The following is a 21323-nucleotide window of genomic DNA, read 5'->3' on the forward strand; positions in this document are numbered from 1 at the left end:
TTGGATGAGAGATGTCTTTGTCAAAATCCGTCTCCCATTAATGCTGTCGCGTAACGTTTCTATTTGTTTGCTGGGTTTACGAGCTACAGTTGGGTAGATTATTAGGAAAAGTTATCTGACAAATCAACGAATCAAAGAAATTTCTGTTGAGAGTTCTCAAACATGCTGATACGTATGATTTGGTCTTTGACAAATTTTTAAATATTTTAAACCACCTTTTTCAACCTTTCATCTGGCCCCTTTAAAGGTGTCCCACCCGGAAGCTACATTGCAACCCTTCCGTTAGCCACCGGTCCACCTACAATCGTTGTGGAAAACTCTCCACCATGCCGTTCCTCAAATATTTATACCACAACCCGGAGAAAGGTGGATGAGTAAGTGTACAACTTTCTAACCCATCATCGGACTCGGCACAAACACCTAACCCCGTTGGCCTAACGGCACGACAGGAGCGAGGACATTGCTGCGTCGCGGGGAAAGCGTCGGGAAAACTTTTATTTTAAATGTAATATGTTAAAAAGGACATTTTTCAAAACCCCCATGAGGGACATTTATTTGCTTATAATGTAAGTAAATGTTTCTTTTTTCCTGGATCACTTACGCCAGGCTTAACTTCGGGGCGAACTCTTGTGGAAGTGGTGGGGGGGGGGGGGGGGGGAGTTTGGAGACTCATGCTGGGGAATGGAAAATTCACCATCCTTTAGATATCCTGCTTCCCACGGTTTCGGCTACCAAAGCCAAACAAACAGTGACTGAACACTTGCCTAACTCGGTGCGAACATCTCCGATGTGGCGATTCTAAGGTTGAGCAGAAAAAAGGAGCAAAAAGGATAACGTAGCTGTTTACCTTTTTCGGAGTAGAAGGCACATCCCACTCCCAAAAACCGAAAAAACGCACATAGGTAGGGTTGGATCTCCCCGAAAAGTCTAACCGACTGCGAAGTGCACTATCTGGACAACCGCACCTCTAACATCATATCCCTCTCACTGGTAGTGTGTTTTCGTCGTTCTAATTTTTCGGGGCTGCCAAAGTTATCCCAAAGGCAACGGATACGAAGGCAGTGACGAGGACTCAAACCAAGGATGAAAACCACAAGTTTAGAGAGGATTGTGGGTGTTTTTGTCACATTCAGTCGATAATTTAAGAGTTGACATACATCCTGTCGGTGGTTTTGATGTGTGAGAAAGGCTTCCGGTTCTGGACGACTGGTTCAGAACGATCGCTTTTTAACGTAGAAGTTTTTTCATGCGGAAGTATGTTTGTTAGAAGATACTATGATCCTAAAATGTGAAAAGTACTATTGAACAACAAGTTCTTCATTAAACATTCAACTCACTTGGTAAAAAGGCGTAGTTAGGTCAAGAACTCTCGCTGTTCCATTTTATGACTTTGAAACTAACCCAACTTTTCCAGTTTGTTAGTTTTGTTTCTACATTAGATCCTTCTTGCTTGTAGTAAGATATATCAACAAGTTTGAGAATATTTTTAGCAAAAAATTATATTTTACTAATGCATTTGATAATTAATTTGTGAGCGTAGAGCTCTCCATAAATCAATTCAATAAATTACCCCACAGTAACACGTTGACTGCCATGGCTATCATTTTTTATAGCTAGCAGATATAGTTCGAGAAAAGTTGTTACATCCAAAATAAATTTAATTATGAAACCAAAAAACTATGCAATTCGAAAAATCATTACGAGAAAAAGTATAAACATATCACGTAAGTTCTCATTTTCGCACTCTATGGAGATGTTTTTCATGCCTGTCTGAAAACAATATTAGGCAAATTACGTCCTTTATAAAAAATTAAGGACCACTTTGTACATTTCCAAGCTTATCCAAAAGAATGTAATCGTGGCTAGTGCCGGTGTTCAGGTGTTCCTAAGCGCGAAGTTTGTCGTTTTAGACAAACGATTTGAGGTAATCTTGTTGAAACATTAGCAGCAAGCAACATTGGTGGACCGCGCTTTTCAGCACACATCACCACTCGACGAAAAACATGCGCCCGTTTAGATGTAAGCTTGACGGCCTGGGGGATAACAAAATTCCGGCAACCTATTTTTTAAATAAGTTGCTATCCTGTAAAAACAGATAAGACCATCTTGCTACCATCTCATTTTGACTACGTTTTGTAAAATGGATTGTTATATCAAATCGCAATGCTTCTTTGTCCCACCCGAGGGGGGTGAACAAATATACTACAAACATCTTGGCAGCCGACAGGTTAGTGCAGTTTCAGGCAAATTTTTATGCACTAATAGTTATCTTAAGCTCACTGAGTTTAACCTATCTTGGAACAAAAAAGCAAAAAATGCCGTTTGCAATTCGAACAATAGTTTTTTAAATGCATCAATTGCTACATTTCACGGAGGATTTGCTTACAAGTAATTCATACTTTGCATACAAGAAGCCGGTTGGCATCGATATATCACGTAAAGCCTATAGGATCTAAAACATCGAGTTAACACTTTGACTGACAAGCTAAGATTAAGCATCTCTCACATTTAATTGTAAATTAACAATAAACTACGCGAAGCATATAAACCACTCTGTTGCTTTTAGATGCAATACTCTTCTTCTTCTTTGCGTAACGACCGTGTTTTGTTGGTCATGCCTGCCCGTTAAGGACTTACGAGACTTTTTTCCCTATGTGTACGTGGATAGTCAGTCCTCTCGTGGCGAGGGTCCGGTCTCGTTTGGGATTCGAACCCACGCCGTCGAGGTGGTGAGCCTCGGCGCACTCATGGGCCGAATTTCTAACCGGCGCTACCAATCGGCTGTCGCATACCCCCACCATGGTCGCCACGATTGGTGAAATTAAACAAAATTGTAGCAAGATCAGAAGCTCCTTGGTCCGTAGTCATGGAATATGGATCCTATTGGTTGCCTTGATATGCCCGAATCAAGTGTGAAGGCCTTTCTCACGTGCAACCTTCCACCCAACCTCAATTACTTGTTCAGTTACTTCTAAATCTTCTGTTTTACACAAACATTTCAAGCAGCTCGTGGAAGGTAAATAAAATTCGAACCAACTGTAAAATTTTCAAATTCCTTGCCCACTAGGCGATTTGGAGCAAATCGTCCTAAAAAACGTCCTACGTGAAACAAACATCGAACAAACATCGAGCAGACTGCTCGAAAACTACGTCTTAAACGAAGTAGAGGGGCAGTGAAATATATTGTCGGGGTGAGGAGAACACCTTGTAACATTGAAGATTAAATACAAATATTAAATGCATTAATGTCAAATGGTTCCACACTAGAACTTAGTTTATATTATAACGAACTACAAGCTATTTACGACTCTAGTTTTTCTCTTGTGTTTGTGTATTTTCGTCACTTTCCTAGACATCTCATACGTGCAGTGGAGAGTTCCGGTGTACAAATAATCAGATTGATTTCAATAAAAAAAACGTAAACCATAGAAAAGGTCGAATTGTTTGTAAACCGTACATTAATTATGTAAAACATTAAACTAACTCATCTCTCAGCCAAGAGTGTCGTTCATTATCTGCCTCGCGCCGCACCAGCAGCAGCAAATCCGGCTGCCTTCTTTAGGTTGGCCACGTTCACCGTACGTGTGACACCGGACATGCCATCGATAAACTTTGTTCGGAAAAGCACGTTGGCGTTGTTGAACATACCGTCCTTGAGCGAGACGATGATGAATTGCGAGTTTGTAAAATGCGCCTTCAGCATGTTGCCGATGTTTTGCGTGTGCGACAGATCGAGCGCCGCGTCCACCTCGTCGAGGATGTACAGCGGGGCAGGTTTGTACTTCAGCATGGCGAGAATCAACGACAGGGCCACAAGCGATCGTTGGCCGCCACTCAGCTCGGTTAGCGACTCCTTCCACATGCCGTTGAAGCCGACCTTTACCTCGAGCCCCTTCATAAAGTCGATTCCGTCCGGGGGTACCAGCTTGGCCTGTGTGCCCGGCAGTAGCGTGGTGAAGATGCTGCCAAAGTTTTCGTCCACCTCGCCCCATGCCACCTTTAGCTTTTTCTTCTTCTCCTCGTCCAGATCGGTGATGATGGCCTGAATCTTTTTCTTGTCGTCCTCGACCACCTTCTTGCGGCGCATCACCTCTTTGTACTGTTCCTCCTCGCGCTCGAGCAACACCATCGCCTTCTGGTTCACGTTGCGGCTCATCTTGTCCTTCGCGTCCTGCAGCTTCTTCAGCTTCCGGCCAGCCTCCTGCGGGTCCTCCTTGTTGTAGTCGTAGCGCGTGTTTTTCACGCCGAAAAACTCCTTATCCTCCGGGATCCAGGTGTACTTGTGCTCCATCGATGCGATCCGATCGTACCCGTCCTTGTTCTCGTTCTTCACCTTCGCGATTTCGTTCTCCTTCTTCTTTATCTCCAGCTTCAGCTCGTCGTTCTGTTTCATCAATCGGTCTCGCTGGTGGTACTTCCCCTTCAGCTCCTTGTTCTGCGAGTTCATCTTTTCCTTGTGCTCCTTGATGCGTTGCTTCAGTGCGTTCACGGCCGCCGTCATTTCATCGCTCGATCCACTCACCTCCGTCAGCCGCTGCTGCAAGGCCACAATCTGCTCCTCCAGCTTGGCCGCCTGCTCCTGCGAAGTCACAATACCCTTCTGCAGCTCTTCGATTTCCAGCTTCAACGTCTCGAAGTCCTGCTCATGCTTTTTCCAGTTCTTGCGACTTTCTTCGCTTTTCTTTTTCGTACGCTTCATGTCGTCCTCGGCCGCCTTCAGCTCGCGCTCTCGGTGCCCCTTTCCATCCGCGAGCTTCGCCTGCAGATCTTTTACCTTCGCATTGCACTGGGTTTGTGTTTGCCGTGCTTCTACCATCGTTTGCTGCAATGTTTCTGCAGAACAGGATAAAATAGAAATTGGTGAAACAATATCATGTTGAACTCTAGCCACCATGTTTCAAATAACTTTCCTTACAGTTTCAATTCAAAGAAATGTATTTGTTTAAACGGACATGAACAAACAACTAAAAACTTAAAGCATCGCTGACTAAAATTTTACAAATTCGTAACACTGCCATTCGATCAATTAAATATTCTTAAAGTCTCTGATGGGAGTATAAATAACTTTGTTTTAACTTAACGAATAATACAAAAACATGTAGATCAATGCTATCTCTATTATTATTACAACAACTAGTTGATGCATAAAGCTATATTAAAATATTCTGAAGTATTATACTGAACAAATTATTTCTCATGCTAGGGTACAAATATTCAAATGAATTTGACAGCACTGGAAAGGTTACTATGTTAGATATCAGTAAAAATAACCAATAATTACTAAACGCAGAGATATCGAACTAAGAGAGCAATCGGTTGGCCACCGTCATTTTATTCATTCAAATTCATCCGAATATTGTGACACAAAGAAGAGAAACAATTTACTGCAAACATTCCTCAAGCACCCTGTGTTTCTTTTTTAACTCCCTTGCGTACAACTTTCACCAATTGAAAGTCAATTTGACCCATCTAGATAATTCGTATTATTCACGAAAATTTATGTTCGTGTACACTTCACGGTAAATCAAATTTCATCGTGTGTGAATAGTTTTGGATGATAGTGATTGAATTTTCTATCCATAATTAAGCAAATGATGGCAAAAATTTGTTCGTACATACCAATTTTTTTCTTGAGCTCCTCCACTTCCTCTTGCGTCTGCTGGAAGGTCGTCTTTGCAAGGCGCTGCTTTAAATTGTTCAACTCGTAGTTTAGCATATCGTGCTGTTCTTTCAGCTGCGTAAACCGATGGGCCGTTTGTTCAATTTTCCTACAACCAAGAAAAACAAAACATGAGTGGGATTCGATTGCTGTCGTGTTCTATGCGTACCCAATTTCAGAAGTAATTTGTCGAAGTTCCGCTTCTTTCTGGTGCAGCAGAACTTGTAGTTTGTTAATCTCGGCCACCTCCAACAGCACCGCATTTCCCTTCGCCCGGGCACCACCGGACAACGTACCACCCGGGTCCACCACATCGCCATCGAGCGTGACCGAGCGCGTCATAATTCGCGGATGGTAAGTGATCTGCTTTGCCACGTTCAAATCTTTCACAATGAACGAGTGGCCGAAGGCAAACCGCATCGCTTTGTCTACCGCCGGATCGTAGCTGATGCACGATAGAGCCGTCGCTACGTTTTCCCTGCCCACCAGCTCCTCGGCGAAGCGTGCCACCGATGGATCGATCTCGCGGCAAGTGATCTTGTTCAGCGGGATCATGGTCGTGCGCGTTTGCAGCTGCCCTTTCTGGAGCAACTTTTTACTCGTCATGTCCGTGTCGGTTATGACGGAGTACAGGTTTCCGCCAGCCACGGTACCGAGGGCCTGCGCATACTTTGGATCCTTCACCGTGACCAACTTCGCTACCATCCCCTTGACGGCGCTTCGATCGAATCCCGGCTCAGGATCACGATACTGTAGCTCCCAACGGTGCGCATTTCGTCGATCCAAATCCGACCGCAGACCACGAATCTCCGAAGTGAGTGTTTGCCGGCGGGTGGACAAGTTTTCCATCGTACCCTCCTGGTAGCCGGACGCGGTTAGATCCCGCTCGATCGCTCCGATTTGACCCTCGACTTTCGTTAGCTTCCGCTTGTCCTCGAGGTAGGCCGCGTCGCTACTATTCATGTCCTGCTGCTTGTCCCGTAGGACCTGCTGCGAGTGCTTCAGCTCCATCTCCGACTGCTTGACGGTTGTGGCCGCTTCGGCCGATTTTTGTTTGGCCGCAATCAACTGATCCTGCAGCGTGGCCGCCTCGCCGTCTTCGTTAGTCGAAAGACCGGCCGTTACCGCTTCGAAGCGCTTCTGGGCGGTGGCAAATGCATTCGCGTCCGCCTCGCAAGCATCCTTGAGTGCTTGGAAGCTTTCTCCACGACGTTGCATTTCCGCCTCCTTCCCTGCCAATGCCTGTTCGTCATCGCGGATGCTTTTCTGGAGATTCTTTAACTTGCGCTGTTCCACGCCGATGGTTTCCTTGGTGTTGTTTCGTTCGGCGGACACCGTCGCTTCCTTTTTGCTCTCCACCGATAACTGTTCTTCGAGCTCGTGCAACCCTCCACCACCTTCCGTGTCGATGCGGTCTTGTAGCTGCTTCGCTTCCTCTTCAAGCTGTGTCGCCGTTTCGCAATTGGTTTCGATCTTCTTTTCACTCTCGTCAATCACCGACTGTAGGCTTGCGATCGTCTTCTCCGACTCTTCCACGCCCTTGCAAAGCTGCAGATACTTGAATGACACGTACAGCCGTGTCAGGTATTCGATGTCACGGCAGACCTTCTGGTACTCGATGTAGTGTTCGCGTTCCTTGCGAAGCTTCTCCAGCTTCGGTTCGATCTCCTCCCGGATCACGGCGTACAGCTCGTTCAGTTTGGCGTCCTTCTTCTCGATCAGCTTCAGCGCCGAGTCACGCTTTGCCTCGTACATGCTCGTCCCCGCCGCCTCCTCAATCATGGATAGGATTTCGTGCGGCTTCATGTTCAGCACCTTCGTGATTCGACCCTGCATGATCAGGAAGTTCGGGTTGTTTACGTTCAGCTGCACCGAGCAGAACAGATCCTGAACGCGCTTGTTCTGCACCGATTTGCCATTGATCAGGTACTTGTTCTTCCCTCCCACCACGATCTGGCGTGTGATGGCAATCTCGTTGCAGTGCTCGAACCCGATCGGGCACTGGTTTGGGTTCGAGTTGTCGAATATTAGCGTTACCGTGGCTTTCGTTATGCCGGCCTGGCCGCTCTTGTACACCAAATCCTGCAGTGACGTCGCTCGGACCTGCAAATTCAAACACACACCTTTCAATTCCAACTGTCCCTCGATTCGCCTCAACGGGGTCGTAATCGTTGACACTTGAAAAAGGGCGCCAAACGTAACGGACTCGAGTGGGCGCCGGGAAGCGCATACTTACATGGACCAGATTCGAAATACCCAGCACAAAGCATATCGAGTCCAGAATGTTTGATTTCCCCGTTCCATTGAGACCCGTGATGGCGTTAAACTCGGGGTCGAATCCTTGCACCTCCGTACGCCGGCCGTACGATTTAAACCCGTCGATAATGATCGATTTGATGTACATCTTGACGCGTTGGACAATCACAATACCAATTCCACCAACCAACTGTACGATTAGTTCGTGCGCAACATAATTTCACATAAATCGCACCCAAAATAAAACAGTTATTCGATCGTCGAGCGACTTTTAGCGTCCTTTCTGTAGTCAAACACGGCTGGGGCAGTGTTTTTTTAATTTATTTTTTGTTGTTGCTACGCTTCGCACAGCAATCTGTCAAATTATGACGGTTACGAAAAGCGCGTTCAAAAAGCGTCGATACAAAATTCATAAATGGTGGCAGGTTTGTGAAAGATATTTACCGGTTCGCCATTTTCAACACATGACTGTCAAATTTGACAATTTATCACAACCGTTAAACCGGTTGTTGGATTTTCTTGTAATATTTCTAAAATAGCTACGTGATTTGTGTGTTAACTTTATTTTACAGTCAAGTCGTTCAATTTGTTTCTTTCTGGTTGTTTGTTCTCCTAAAAAAGTCATGCAAATTGATAGACATCTATATTGCATACATTCTGGCGTTGACTCCTTGCATAACCGGTTCGTTTGACAGTATGTACTCTGCGAACATGCTCTTGCGGAAATCGATTAATTCACCACACTTCACAACTGTCACCGGTTGTCAATTCGAGTTCAGTGTGCGCGGAAGCACTTCCTTTCCTTTTCTAGTTTTGTTGTGCTACGAATCAAACATGGCCAAAGTAAGTGCTCGTTAAAAATCGTAAAAAATCGTGAATCTCCGTACTTTCCAAGCTGCAATGGGTTGTAAAATGTTCCCGATGTTGTTTCGTTCTAGGCACCGAAGGAGAAAATTAGCGCCGTTCAGGTTTTCGGTCGTAAGGTAAGCATGAAGCTGACCCGTTGACAAATGCGGCGTCGTGAGCAGTGATCCGGTATCCCTCGGGGATATGGAGAAGAGAGTGTGGAATGTTCATGTGCGGTATCATTTTTGCTTTCTCAGAAAACGGCCACCGCTGTTGCCTACTGCAAGCGCGGAAAGGGACTGCTTCGTGTGAACGGTCGTCCGCTGGAGCAGGTTGAACCGAAAATGCTGCGCTACAAGCTGCAGGAGCCTATGCTTTTGCTGGGCAAGGAGAAGTTCGCCGGTGTTGACATCCGTATCCGTGTGAACGGTGGTGGTCACGTCGCCCAGATCTACGCCATCCGCCAGGCCATCTCCAAGGCTCTGGTTTCGTTCTACCAGAAGTATGTTGATGAGGCGTCGCGCAAGGAACTGAAGGACATCCTGACGCAGTACGACCGAACGCTGCTGGTTGCTGACCCGCGTCGCTGCGAGCCGAAGAAGTTCGGTGGTCCAGGTGCCCGCGCCCGCTACCAGAAGTCGTACCGTTAAGGCACCACACAGTGTCCTGTTTTGTATACTCGTCCGGTTTATCATCGCCACTATCGAACCCATCGGGATCAATCCATGGTGGACGCCGGCTGAGGCTGTCATTGTTTAGCGCAGTCGATGGAAGTGTTAAACTGGGCGATAGACAACACGGGAATTATTTCTCCATAAGATTACGAGTGTTTTGCTTTATGCAAACGTGAAATGAAGGTGAATAAATCGTAAACATCTGTACAATCTTACGGAAAAAGTGGTTTTTGTTATTGTGTATCCCTTGAAGTTAGTTGTTTTTAAGACTACCTTGTAGAGTTTCTCACTCGCGCTCATTGTGTTTGGTTATGGGAAAATTATGCACGTTTTTGTACGAAATTGAATATTTCTTAATTCACAGTTCTGTTTTAAGCAGAAACCATGTCTGAAAGAATTTCTCATGCACTAAAAGGCAGAACGTTTCATGATTCTACTAAAACTCGTTACTATAGTAACACTTATGCATGGATATAATGATATTTCTTTCAAGATTTGCTGTCACCTTAAAACAAAGCGTACAACCAACATGTACTTCCGCAGAATTGATACCAGTTTATTTGAAAATGAAAGAATACATATGTGTGGAATCAAGACCTAAACCGCATTAAGCCGTATCCATACTCTCTAAGCCTTCCGGCACCAAATGACGCACAACCGTGTCGGTAATGTCCACCTTGAAGCTCTTGCTCTGCAGAACAGCCGTCGTACCCGGCTTGAAGTCGTACGCCAAGCTGCGGGTGCCCTTCTTGTTGGCTTCCTCAAAAGTGCGCAAGTACTCAGTAGCATCCTTTCGGATAACGCACAGATCAATGTTCGAGCCGGAACCGAGATCGTTGAAGACACCGGCCGCAATCGCATCTCGCACTAGCTTCTTGCCCTCCTCCTCCGACATGTCCGGCTTCCAGCGGGATTCAAAGACAGACATTGCAGCCAAGCTTCCCGATCCCATGGTGGCGTACGGGAGTTTATCGGTCGATCCGTGTGGATAGATGCAGTAGATGTACGGACCGGTGTTGTCAACACCGCCGAGAACCAGAGCTGCACTGATATACCCCTGATAGCGGAACAAAAACTGCTTCAGCATCGTGTTCGCCACCACAACGGGCACTGTGCGTCCTGTGTTCAGTCGGTGCAGCTCCAAGTTGGAGGCTATCATCTGCGTGGTCATTTCTGTATCGGCAGCAGTACCGGCACCGCAGCAGTACATGTTCTTGGCCAAATAGTGGATCTTTTCGCAGTTCTTGTCCGCCACAATCGGACCTTCGGTGGCACGGGTGTCGGCACCGAGAATGACTCCATCCTTGTAGATAATCCCGCAAATGGTGGTGCCAGTTTTGATCATCTTCGGCGGCACGAACCCATTCTTCACAAGTTGGGCATTGCTAAAAGGAAACAATTCAATGCATTCACGTACGAACGGAAAACACAAGGATTCACTTACCGGCGACAGTTTTCGAAGCTGAATCCTGGAGCCTCAAATTCGCGAGCTACGTCGGTGGTCATTTTGTAGAAAGTTCAGAACGAAACAAATTTACTTGTGCTTGTAAATGATTCGCTGTTTTGTAAACTGAGTCGCCTCTTTCGTAGCGATTGAAACTGCTGTTTCATTGAATGCCAAACAGATTGACAGCCGAGGAAAAATTATTGTCATTCGACTGCCATATTGAATTCAGTTTGACAATCGTAGGTTAGGCATTTAAAAAAATATGGCAATGTCCAACAACCCAACAATTCTCGGTGACCGGAAACCTATAATATGAAGGATAAGTAGCAAAACACGACTAAAGAGATAATAATTAACAAAAATATTGGTAATTTTATCTGTTATATTATTTGAACTTTTAACCACGGTTGCTTAAGCGAAGTTATGTAATGGTGTTGGGAAAACCAACTCCCTTTAGGGACTCGAATCTTGCAATTCAAATCTATTGTGAGATCCGATCTTCGAATCTGAATCCCAAATCGGGTACAGTGATTTTTGTATGTAACACTTCGCACTTTGGAAGATGCTCAATGGAAAGTGATATTTTTAGTAGAAATCCGGTAAAAATGTGAAACAGCACCTGCTCAGAATCATTGCTACTCTGTGGGCTAAATATAATGGTAGAACGCCTCAGATAATCAATGTTCTACTACATTTCTTAGCGCCGATTAGAAAATCGGCTCATGAGCGTCGGGGCTCACCACCTCGACGGCGTGGGTTCGAATCCCAACCGAGACCGGACCCTCCCCTGTACGAGAGGACTGACTATCCACGTATAACAGGGAAACAAGTCTCGTAAGCCCTTAAACGGGCAGGCATGACTGTTCGACCGACTCCTATCATTTAGTCGAAAGGCGAATTCGTGCAGTTTCATTGAAGTGCCATCACCGACTTACGCTCGCTACGTATGAAATCGCCTTTTTATACCCGGATCAACCGTGTTTTTGATTAACCGCGAATTAACCAATTATAAAAGGAGAGGATTTCCGCGAAATCGCTCTCTTGCACATGAACCACCAACCTAGAAGGAAAGAAGACCACAGCGACCAGCAGACCCGAAGCAATAGTTCTTTTCAGAGCTGAACGTTCGTTAACCCGAATCACGCCGCCACTTGTGGTTCGGCTTTTACAAAAAGAATTGCGGTTCGTGCAGCATCCTTGTAAGCAGCGACAGGAGCAGAGCGGGACCCACTGTAAGTAGGAGAGTGAGAGATAGAGACGTAACCAGCGATGGGAAAGCCCTTCACCGCTACAAGGAAGAGGTAGAGAGCGCTTCTTCCCAGCATCCTATGGAGCCGCAACCGACCACGGAGGGCGCTGCTGTACCAGCTGTATTCTACAACAGGCAGGCACGAGTGTTAAAAAAGGAAGATTGAAGAAGAAGAAGAAGAAAAATAAAATCACGACGTTGGGCGCACTAAGAGTCCGTGCCCGACGGAACAATGACCAAGAGGTCGTTACGCCAAGAAGAAGAAAAACACTACATTTCTTTCTTAGAATTAAGGTCAGGAATTTTCTCGAACCTAAGTAAAATCTCGTAAAAAACTCAATCTAACATGTTCAATCCATTCTATTCAGCGTTCAATTTGGGTAAACTGAAATCAATCCCATTCTCTAGATCAACTCGTTTCGGGACTAATTCAACTCATCTCGTATCTGGAGATCTGGAGTCACATTCAATTCAAATATGAATATTCGGAGCGCCAACCAAATCAAATCTGATTCGAATCTCATTCGACTCAAATTTATCTAGTCAAAATGGATTCGAATCTTTAGAAACCGTCTAGCGATCGAATCTTCGAATCTTCCGAAACCCGATTCTGCCAACACTAATTCTTTCGCGTCAGTTTGATTCGGAACTTTCTCACGAGTGGTTGTTTCGTGTATTTTCCTTCGGCAGTTGTTTTCCCGTGTTAATGCTTCTACGTGCTGCAGGATTATTGTGCCGAAACGGTTAGTTTTAAGCTTATTGCTATACAGGCAAAATGTAAACAAAAAACCATGATAGAGTGCTGTCTAAGTTATTCGTATAAAAACCAGTTTCAAGTTGTCCATCAAAACTCCCTAGATGGACTAGTTTCTCTTGGGGTTTTATGTGTGTGAAATCGAGCGGCGTGCGGTCGAAGTCGATCAGCGAAAAAAAGAAAGAAAACAGGAATCCAGCAGCTCCACACCCCAAAAACAAGGGCAATTTATTTGGGACCAGTGCTCATCTCGTAGCAACCACAATTGTGTACGAATAAAGTGACATTGTTCAGCGACTACGTCACCCCACTCCGTCCCCCTACGACTTCGGACTGGTCGGATGTGAATATGCGAGAGATTTGCGTTTCGCAATTTCCCGCTCCAGCGCATTTGGAAGAACAGGATTGTGTTTAGAAATCTGTTTAGAGTGGAATAAATGTGAAGAGCTGTGGATAAGGGATGTAGGAGGGTTGGAGGAAAAGGGCGGATATCACTTGCAGTTCGTCACCGATGAACCGTTTGGATCGTGTGAGCGGATGCCCTTTAACCGATTGACGTGTTAAATAAAAAATACATTCGAAATCGTTTCATCGCGAGGGTATGGAAATACACCAATACTAACCTACATTGTGTGATAACCGGTTCGACCGGTTTGTACTACTACGTTCGCAAGTTTATGCTTGTGTTTATGTGCAATGAATGATTCTGATGATGATTGTACATTGATGACATCTCCTCGCATAAAAAAACAAACGAAAAAGGCATAAGAAAACATGTCTTCAAAAGCGAATACTTTCGTGCCACATATTTTTCAAAATATTTTTGTTGCTTTCGGAAGTAGTATATTTTGATACAGTGTTCTCTTCACATTCCCATCAAAGCCTTTTACCACTATGCGACTTGTATTTCATATTAATGATAACATTACAATTTGGAAATCGTGTGGATTATTGTTCTAAAAATTATAATGTTTTGATTCGTGTAATGTTTTGGTGGTCACAAAGGCAAGTGACAACATGTTGTACAGCTGTGTGTGAATCAAAATGGCTGACTGTTTTCGCGGCGATTGCTTTTGGAATGAAAAACATGCTCTTCCATGCTATTACAGTGAAAACCCAACGTAGCAGCCCTCTTTCATTCAGCGTATGATTGTGTGTTCTAATTGTAAAGTGAATTCTATTTTCCTACAGCATATAGCAGTGCGTTTTCGAGCTGCCCAGTGCGGGGTATTTAATTTTTGGTTTTATGCATTTTTTTTACCATTCCCCGAATGTAAACGTGAGTGTTTGAGAAAGCAGTGGTAAAAAGAAGGCATAAAGAAACCCGTTAATGAAAATCTCTCCGGATCAGCCTGGATACAATTCGATTAATCGAAAAGAGAAAGGAAAAACTGCACATACACCAACGGATGTGACACCGGAAGTGGATTAAAAGGCCACCCGATTTCGCGCTCGTCGTCTTGCTGTTCCGTTTTGGTCTAGCGGGGCTCCCGGAGTAGTGCAGCAAGGAAAGATTAGCACAGAAAAAAAGCCGCAAAAGTCCCGGCTGACTGAATTACACTGCCGGCATCGAGCAACGACCACGAACCGCACCTTCTTCTTCCCGCAATCCATCACATTTCCGGACGGCCAGCGACCAACGGCCAATGGTTTAAATGGACGCTACATCCATCATTACGCAGGTGTCGCGGGATGACGAACAGCAACTGAACAGCAGCTATCCCAACGAGAAAGGTAAGCCAGGGAAGCCGATCAGAGGGGGCGCGAAAACCGCACAGCTGCGGCAAGCCAGCTCGTCCGGTTTTCGTGGGTTTTTCTCAACCTTTTTCCCGCTGGGCCTTCGTTGTACCAAGAGGGGTCAATGCCGTATTTTATCTCCCTACCAAAGGGAGATTATTTTGGGGGATTTTTGGATAAAAATTTGACATCCAATTTGGTGTTTTAGACAGTATCTTCGGTTTCCATGAATAATGGGATAAATGTTTCAGAACTGCCATTAGATTGGATTAATAAACTTCGCTTCAATTACCATAACCATCAGGGCATTTGGGAAAATATGTTTGATACGGTTTGAGTATTGTTTGTTTTGGAAATTAATTTTATTAACATAACCTTCATTTCTACACCTCTAAGATACAAGAAAATATTGCGCCAATTGTTCGCTTAATCTCGCAAGGTAAAACATTCGTGCCGACTCCCAGTAACACAACCTAGAAATTAAGCCGAGACGTAGTCTGAACCACATCTTTGACCTTTCACTGCCGGCTTATACGAGGGGAGTACCGTTTCCTTCTCAACTCGACTGTAGAGTTCGCCTACACAAGTTTTTGTCGAGTGAACCGTGTTTGCGTGCCACAAGTCGTTTGAGTTTTTCGTTTTAGGGGATAGATGAAGCGGAAAACAAGAAACATACACCTCGACCGAATCGCAACCGATCAAAAGTATCGAACGAACATCGGCCTAAATGTCGTCCCAAAAAACCCCTAACAACATTCCACGGAGAAGAAACAAACTGGAAACAAACGGAGGTAAAAACAAACATACTCCCTACGCGCACCCTTCTGGGTAATGTGGATGCAAAAAGCGGCCACTCGTGTATCGTCCCTGCCTCGAACCGGCGTTGGTCCATGGTTTGGTGATTTAGAACACGTTCTGCCACCCACATCCCTCGTCATTGGAGCGTTACTGCAGTGGAAGCGGAAGGGATGACGAAGTTCCTTTTTTGGCGAACCACCAATGCCAAGCCTGAAACGTGAAGGCGTTCGGGGTGTATTTGCTACCAGCCGATGGCCGTATGTGCTGTGTTTCTAATGGAGGGATCATCTTATTGGTTGGGTGTTTGATTGGAAAAATATCATTAAGGAAAGGGATAGAAATACGGGACTTTTCATCTCGAAAGAAATCGAGTGGCAAAGAGGGGTTTACAGAAAACATGTTTTACCCATTTTGTTTAACGTTTATCGTAACAGGGCTAGTAAATATTTTATCTTTTAAAAATAGGGAGTTTCCATTCTTTCTAAGAACATTGAGCAAGAAAACCGTTTGTCCAATGTAGCCTATAACTCAACGTTGCAATGTTTCATAACTCAAGCAATCTCGCCGTCAAGCGATTCCTGGTAAAAAAACAAATAAAAAGTTGAGTCCGTTATCGAAAAGTATGAGTAACAGGTGCACAAAACTCGCCTCCGCAAGTTTCCTAAGCAAAACCGGCGTCTTAGCCTAGCATACAGATCCTATGTCAGGCCAGACATAGAACCCCCCTTTGGTTTCTTCGACATCCGTTTCCACGCAGTCAATTTTTCAAGCACTGTAGGAGCAATCTTCGACGGCAATATATGGTCGGGATTTCACGCAGAACACGGACGATATTCATAAGAATTCCCAAGCGCCTCCACCATCAGGTGCGCGCACACCGAAAGGCGCTAGATACCCCGAGATTTTCCTTCAGCGGCGAGCGAGATTGATTTTATATCACTTTCGCCTCGGTGCAGAAAGTTTCTTTCCCTAACGCGAGTAGTTCCGCCACCTCCCCGGAGCTTTCTTTCGCCTTCTCCACCGAACTGACGACGAGCCACCTTTCAGTGTGGCGCAAATCCCTGTGTTGGGTGCCTTTGAACTTTCACTCAGCAGGTTTTTGGTTGTGTCACGTCGAACGACGGCTAGCATCTTCGTTTGAAGGGTTTCGGAATACCTACAATTTTGCGGTGGAATTTCCCTCTGTCGGGGAAAATTTATAGTTAATGTTAGGTGACCAACCCTCCACACCTGCACCTGCACGCGCACCTGTTCAAAAAAGTAAGTAAGTTGTTAAATTCTGAAATGTTTGCCACGACATCTAAAGATAGAGAAGGTATTCTCTTGAATCCTCTTAAACATTGATGTTACGCAGTCTAGTTAAACTCTTGTAATCGTGAACAGTTTGTGAACAGTCCGAGTTGAGATTTCTCATCGTGAATTGTTTCACTTTCGTAGCTTCTGGAATTGGTTATTTGTCTTTATAAGCGTAGGGTGCGTTTTCTGTAATGCAGGAAAGGAAAAAGAGAATTACAAAAACCGTTGCAAAAGATGACTGCAATCAACGTTCGTGTTTGCCAAACGGTTTTGCGATACATAAGAGACGAAAAACCAGGCTAAGTAGGCTCCAGATATTACACGCCGTCAGGTGTAACGCTGGTTGACGCTGTAAGTCTTCGGCTATTGACCTCTCCGGGGAGCATCACTGCCGTCCCCAGACGTGCAGACTATTTCTTTGCAAATACCGGTGCATCTCCATGGCGCTTAGACGCTACTTCACCGCCATTTCGAACTCCCCAAACGCCCGGAGATGCCAGCGGGATCGAAAAGTGAAGGCTATTCCTGTTCGAAGTTCCTATCTTAACTGTTGCATTCGCCATTCGCCAGCGGCACGACTTCGAGACTCGAGCCTTGAAGCCGTATGTTCGATCTATGCCTCACTAGGCCAAGGTGGCGTGCGGTCCAAGGTAGTCTGCGGGCTAGGCGTCTAACGAAAGTCGGGGACTACGTACGCCGTTTGCTGTCTGGTTGGCTGGCGGGTTTTCGCTTGCCCCTGTGTGTGTTGTGTACCTGTTATTATTCCGTTGCTGCTCCTGTCTCTCCCCGGTTATCCCGGTTCCGTGCGCACTACATGGCTCCATGGGAGGCACGTTCCGGCGTCGCCAGCAGCGCGTCCGTGTGGAAAGTGTGTCAATAGAATGCGGCCTGTGGACTTCACCACGCCTGCGGCTGGAGTTGGCGACAACCGGTTGAAGGAAAGGAAAGAGCGCTGTAGTGTAGGGTGACTGCCAAGTTTCTCCTGGGATCGATCCCGCACTCGCCATAAAGTACCGGGGATTATCGGTGTACAGCGGGCAAGGGGGGATGCTACCGGAAGGCGTGGATATGGAGTGGAAATCAATAAAATATCAATAATTTCGATTGATTAGGTACGTTTCCTTGGCAGCATAGGCCCAATACATTCCTGGGTGGACTCGTCACTCTAGGCAAAGTCGTCTGATATCCCTGGAGAAACCTGAACGTAGAATACGAACATTATAATGCGGTCGTTCGGCCCTGAAGACCGAGGAATATAAAATGATACTTTTATCACAAATTACTGTCAAAGTTTAACGGTTTCATCTTGATGCCGAACCATCGCAGATGGTTGCCATCGTCAGTTCAATTTGTGAGAGGCCCACCAGAGGCCAGTGGAGTGTCGAAATGGCAGTAAAAGATAATTGGTCGTAAGCGAAACGACCGTGAGGTCCTACGGTGTGTTTATGACACTGTGATCTACATTGGCCACTGCCACAAAATGACCAAAATGTTAGCCTACTTCAAGTATTACAAGAAACATCCACTTATTATTCCCTTTCCGTTTCTTCTCTTATCATCCCCCATCGGCCCGAACACAGCTTCTGGCCTTTAATTGCTGCATTTGGCGCCCGGTTCGGTTACGTGTTATCAAAGTTTAACGCAATGCACCACGAGCAGTTGCTATTTCCATCGTAGATTGTTGCTATTTCCATCCATCGGTGAGCTCTTGCACCTTACTTCGGAAGTTGCGTTTCACCTCGATTTTCCGATACCGATTCCTTCACGATATCTATCGATAAATCGATTCGTTCCACAATTAAACACCTCGCTTCACTTTACGATGATTTCAATTGCGGCCAAAAGGGAGGTAGGGGGGCTTAAAATGGTGGTGCGGCGTTTGCTTCCACTGACATAGATTGCAACTTTCGTTTTCACTGCTTTTTCCCCGGTTCGCTTTTCCCCCCTGCCCATCCTGGACGTGCGTCGGCCGCCTCGGAATGCTCTGTGCTGAAGGTATGGAATTGAACTCCTCGGTGTGGTCGGTTAGCTTGAAATGTTTCAAATACTTCATAGATGCTTTTCTTTTTACACATCTCGGTAATCGATTAAGGCTACCGGCCGTTTGGGGGCTGTCTGCGATTATAATAATTGGAAAATTCCTGCAGGTGTTGCCCGGTAAATAGTTGTAGATTTTCATCGCTTTTTGGAGCAACGCTGCGCTAAGAAGTTCGTCTCGGTTTGGTTTCCATTTAATCTCATTTGACCATCTGCTAATTAATTGTTCTTCACAAGACGCGATTGGAGCGCTTTTTCTTGGCCAAGCAACAAATTCACTCTGCGCGCGGTCTAACACTTTTTGCCTCGTATGACCGACTTGCTGGTTGTTGTTGCTTCCATTCGTGGAGCAGAACCAGCTGACCTTCCGTTGGGGTGTTTTGAGATTGTTTAAAAAAAGAACCCTTGATTTACTAAAAAAAACCCCCAGCCGCACAAAACGGCCACACAACATATCAACCGGACGGGGGCCAAGATGCTATCGGTCGATGTTGTTCCATCAGAAGTAAATAAGTTTTGCTGTTAATCAGACGAGGAGCTCTGTGGCCTCTCAGAAGCGCCACTAGCTGTGGTGGTTTTCGACTTCAGGCTTGTGGTCGCGTTGCTTGCGGTTGGGGTTTGCCTTGTGAGCCCGTTTACCGCTATCAGCTGCTGGCAATCGTGCAAAATAAAAAAAAAACAGGGCGAGAAAAGAGTTTTGAACCCTCGTCTTCCATAACCGACTTGACTGACATCATCGCACGCGCGTGTATGGTGTGTCTCGGTGAAGGTAGGGAACGAGAGAGAGAGAAAGAGAGATGCTTGGGGGAAATTATCATTTCACAATTATAATTTAATGTTCACGCACGTCCCATGGCTTCTCTCTCTCTCCCTCTCTCTCTCTTTTAAATGCATGTGTGTTTTTGCGTTTCCGCATCGGAATCGATGTCGGCATGGAAGCAATATTTCTCTACCGTTGGGGCCACCGTCATCCTTGACGTTCCATGGTGCTGCACCCACGCACGGCTTGGTGCAAGGGTACACTGGGGAGGGGAGGGGTTGGCGCAATATTTAGTTTCCCATAGAGACATACACCACCTACCACAGCATGTCGCCCGCTGCGCCACCCCATCCCAGCGCTCCATCGAAGCGAAGCGTGTGAGGGTCCCTTTTTTATCTCAAAATAAACATCTCCAGAAATAGCTCTTTTTGCATGGCGTTCGGGCACACACGTTCGGTGCTGCGGTGGAGGGAGGGGTGGAAAAGGTTGGGTTTTGTGCGGGCGGGAAGTAGTCGATGTCGAAGTACTTGCCCCTTCTATGAACCTTAAGGGAAAGATTTGGCGTGGGAGAGTTGGTGCCGTTGCGGTGGCTGAATGTGTGCAAGTTCATTCATGATGATGCGTTCTCAAGTGGGAGAACTTTCGAAAGCAATTAGAAACGAATTGCAGGGCACCCGTTTGTTCAGATTCTAACGGTTCGTTTCGAGTGCATTGAAGCTCCCGGTCATGCGTGACAACTTCTTACAAGTTGATAAGGCTTCGTCTGGTACTGTTGATGAAGTAATTGTCCGTTTTCTACTAATAACGCTCTTCTTTATCTTTTGGCCTCACACATGCTACAACTTCATAGGAAAATTTATTTTGGGTTTGGATGTCCGTGCCAAACACATGTTCTTTACGCTCGACGACAAGTGTCCGGTAAATCATCCTTCTGTTGCCGAACGGTGACACTAATTTATCTGTTCCATTGCACCGGAAACAGCAAATGCGCGAGGATACACGTTCCGCCCGGGCCTAATCCGGTAAAGGCGAGGGCTTTGCGAGTTAAGTGTGCCCGTGCGCCATGGATACAGGGTCTTGCCTCCGGGGCGTTTAGAATCTTGTTTCACGCTCCGGCACTTTGCCGGCCGTTATCAGAGTATATACACCAGCACGGCGCTCGCCGTCGAATCACTACCCAGGAAAACCTCTCCCCGCTCGACCGAGTCCCTTCGATTGTTCAAGATTGCTCCGTACACGCCTGTGTTTGTGCGAATATACACCCAGCCCATGGTTATCTAAATCACACTCATGTCGGTGTGCAAAAATAATAGAAAAACACATTGTAGCCGTTCCAGGGACGGCCTGTGGCTGCAGCTGCTTAAAGGCGCGCGTAGTTGTGGGGTGAGTCGCCCCCGGAGGGTCGTATGTTTGTCGACTCGATTATGTTTGCTGCAGCGCCCGCACTCACCAGTCCCTCCAAGGGCTGCGGTCCTCCAAAGCTACCCCAAAACCGGACCCGATATCACTGCAGCAGTTGGTCATGGTGTGCTAATTGCTGATAGCAACTGCTGGTCGTCGGAGCTGCTTTCTAGGGTGGTTCCCCGGTTCGGGATCTATACAAAAATGGCCAACACTTCTCGAGGATCGCATTGGAGACTCTGAGTCGTTTGAAAGGTAATATAGGCGAGAGGTTTATTTAATCCCTGGCGTTGAATTTGTCGAATGTTTGTTTATTTGATCATCATTTGCCTTTTTTTTATACCCGAGGCAAAACAATGTTTGCATTCTCGATGGTGTCTCGTGCTTAAACCAAGATGCCCTCCCTAGA

At 45.9% G+C, this 21323-nt stretch overlaps 4 protein-coding genes across 4 annotated transcripts in view; 2 read left to right on the forward strand and 2 right to left on the reverse strand.

Moving 5' to 3' along the window:
* Window positions 1-3372: 3372 nt before the first annotated feature.
* On the reverse strand, window positions 3373-8248 carry LOC131288526 (structural maintenance of chromosomes protein 2). Its single transcript, XM_058317665.1, has 4 exons — window positions 7896-8248; window positions 5829-7762; window positions 5620-5768; window positions 3373-4833 (listed from the first exon to the last, which is right to left on the reverse strand). The coding sequence occupies exons 1-4, from the start codon at window positions 8061-8063 to the stop codon at window positions 3512-3514; spliced, it is 3573 nt and encodes a 1190-aa protein (XP_058173648.1). The 5' UTR covers window positions 8064-8248; the 3' UTR covers window positions 3373-3511.
* A 431-nt stretch (window positions 8249-8679) lies between these two features.
* On the forward strand, window positions 8680-9650 carry LOC131288528 (small ribosomal subunit protein uS9). Its single transcript, XM_058317668.1, has 3 exons — window positions 8680-8758; window positions 8854-8898; window positions 9019-9650. The coding sequence occupies exons 1-3, from the start codon at window positions 8750-8752 to the stop codon at window positions 9409-9411; spliced, it is 447 nt and encodes a 148-aa protein (XP_058173651.1). The 5' UTR covers window positions 8680-8749; the 3' UTR covers window positions 9412-9650.
* A 317-nt stretch (window positions 9651-9967) lies between these two features.
* LOC131288527 (proteasome subunit beta type-7) lies at window positions 9968-11035 on the reverse strand. The gene is made up of 2 exons (XM_058317667.1): window positions 10880-11035; window positions 9968-10820 (listed from the first exon to the last, which is right to left on the reverse strand). Exons 1-2 carry the CDS (start codon window positions 10939-10941, stop codon window positions 10043-10045), a joined length of 840 nt encoding a protein of 279 aa, XP_058173650.1. The 5' UTR covers window positions 10942-11035; the 3' UTR covers window positions 9968-10042.
* A 1739-nt stretch (window positions 11036-12774) lies between these two features.
* The window catches only part of LOC131286003 (phosphatase Herzog), a 42266-nt gene continuing 33717 nt past the window's right edge, over window positions 12775-21323 (forward strand). The window contains exons 1-2 of the mRNA XM_058314860.1: window positions 12775-12874; window positions 14077-14619. Coding sequence (XP_058170843.1) covers window positions 14541-14619 — 79 coding nt within the window. The 5' untranslated portion in view covers window positions 12775-12874; window positions 14077-14540. The remainder of the gene's footprint in view (window positions 12875-14076; window positions 14620-21323) is intronic.

This window comes from Anopheles ziemanni, chromosome 3 (genome assembly GCF_943734765.1).
Source record: "Anopheles ziemanni chromosome 3, idAnoZiCoDA_A2_x.2, whole genome shotgun sequence".
Taxonomy (NCBI): domain Eukaryota; kingdom Metazoa; phylum Arthropoda; class Insecta; order Diptera; family Culicidae; genus Anopheles; species Anopheles ziemanni.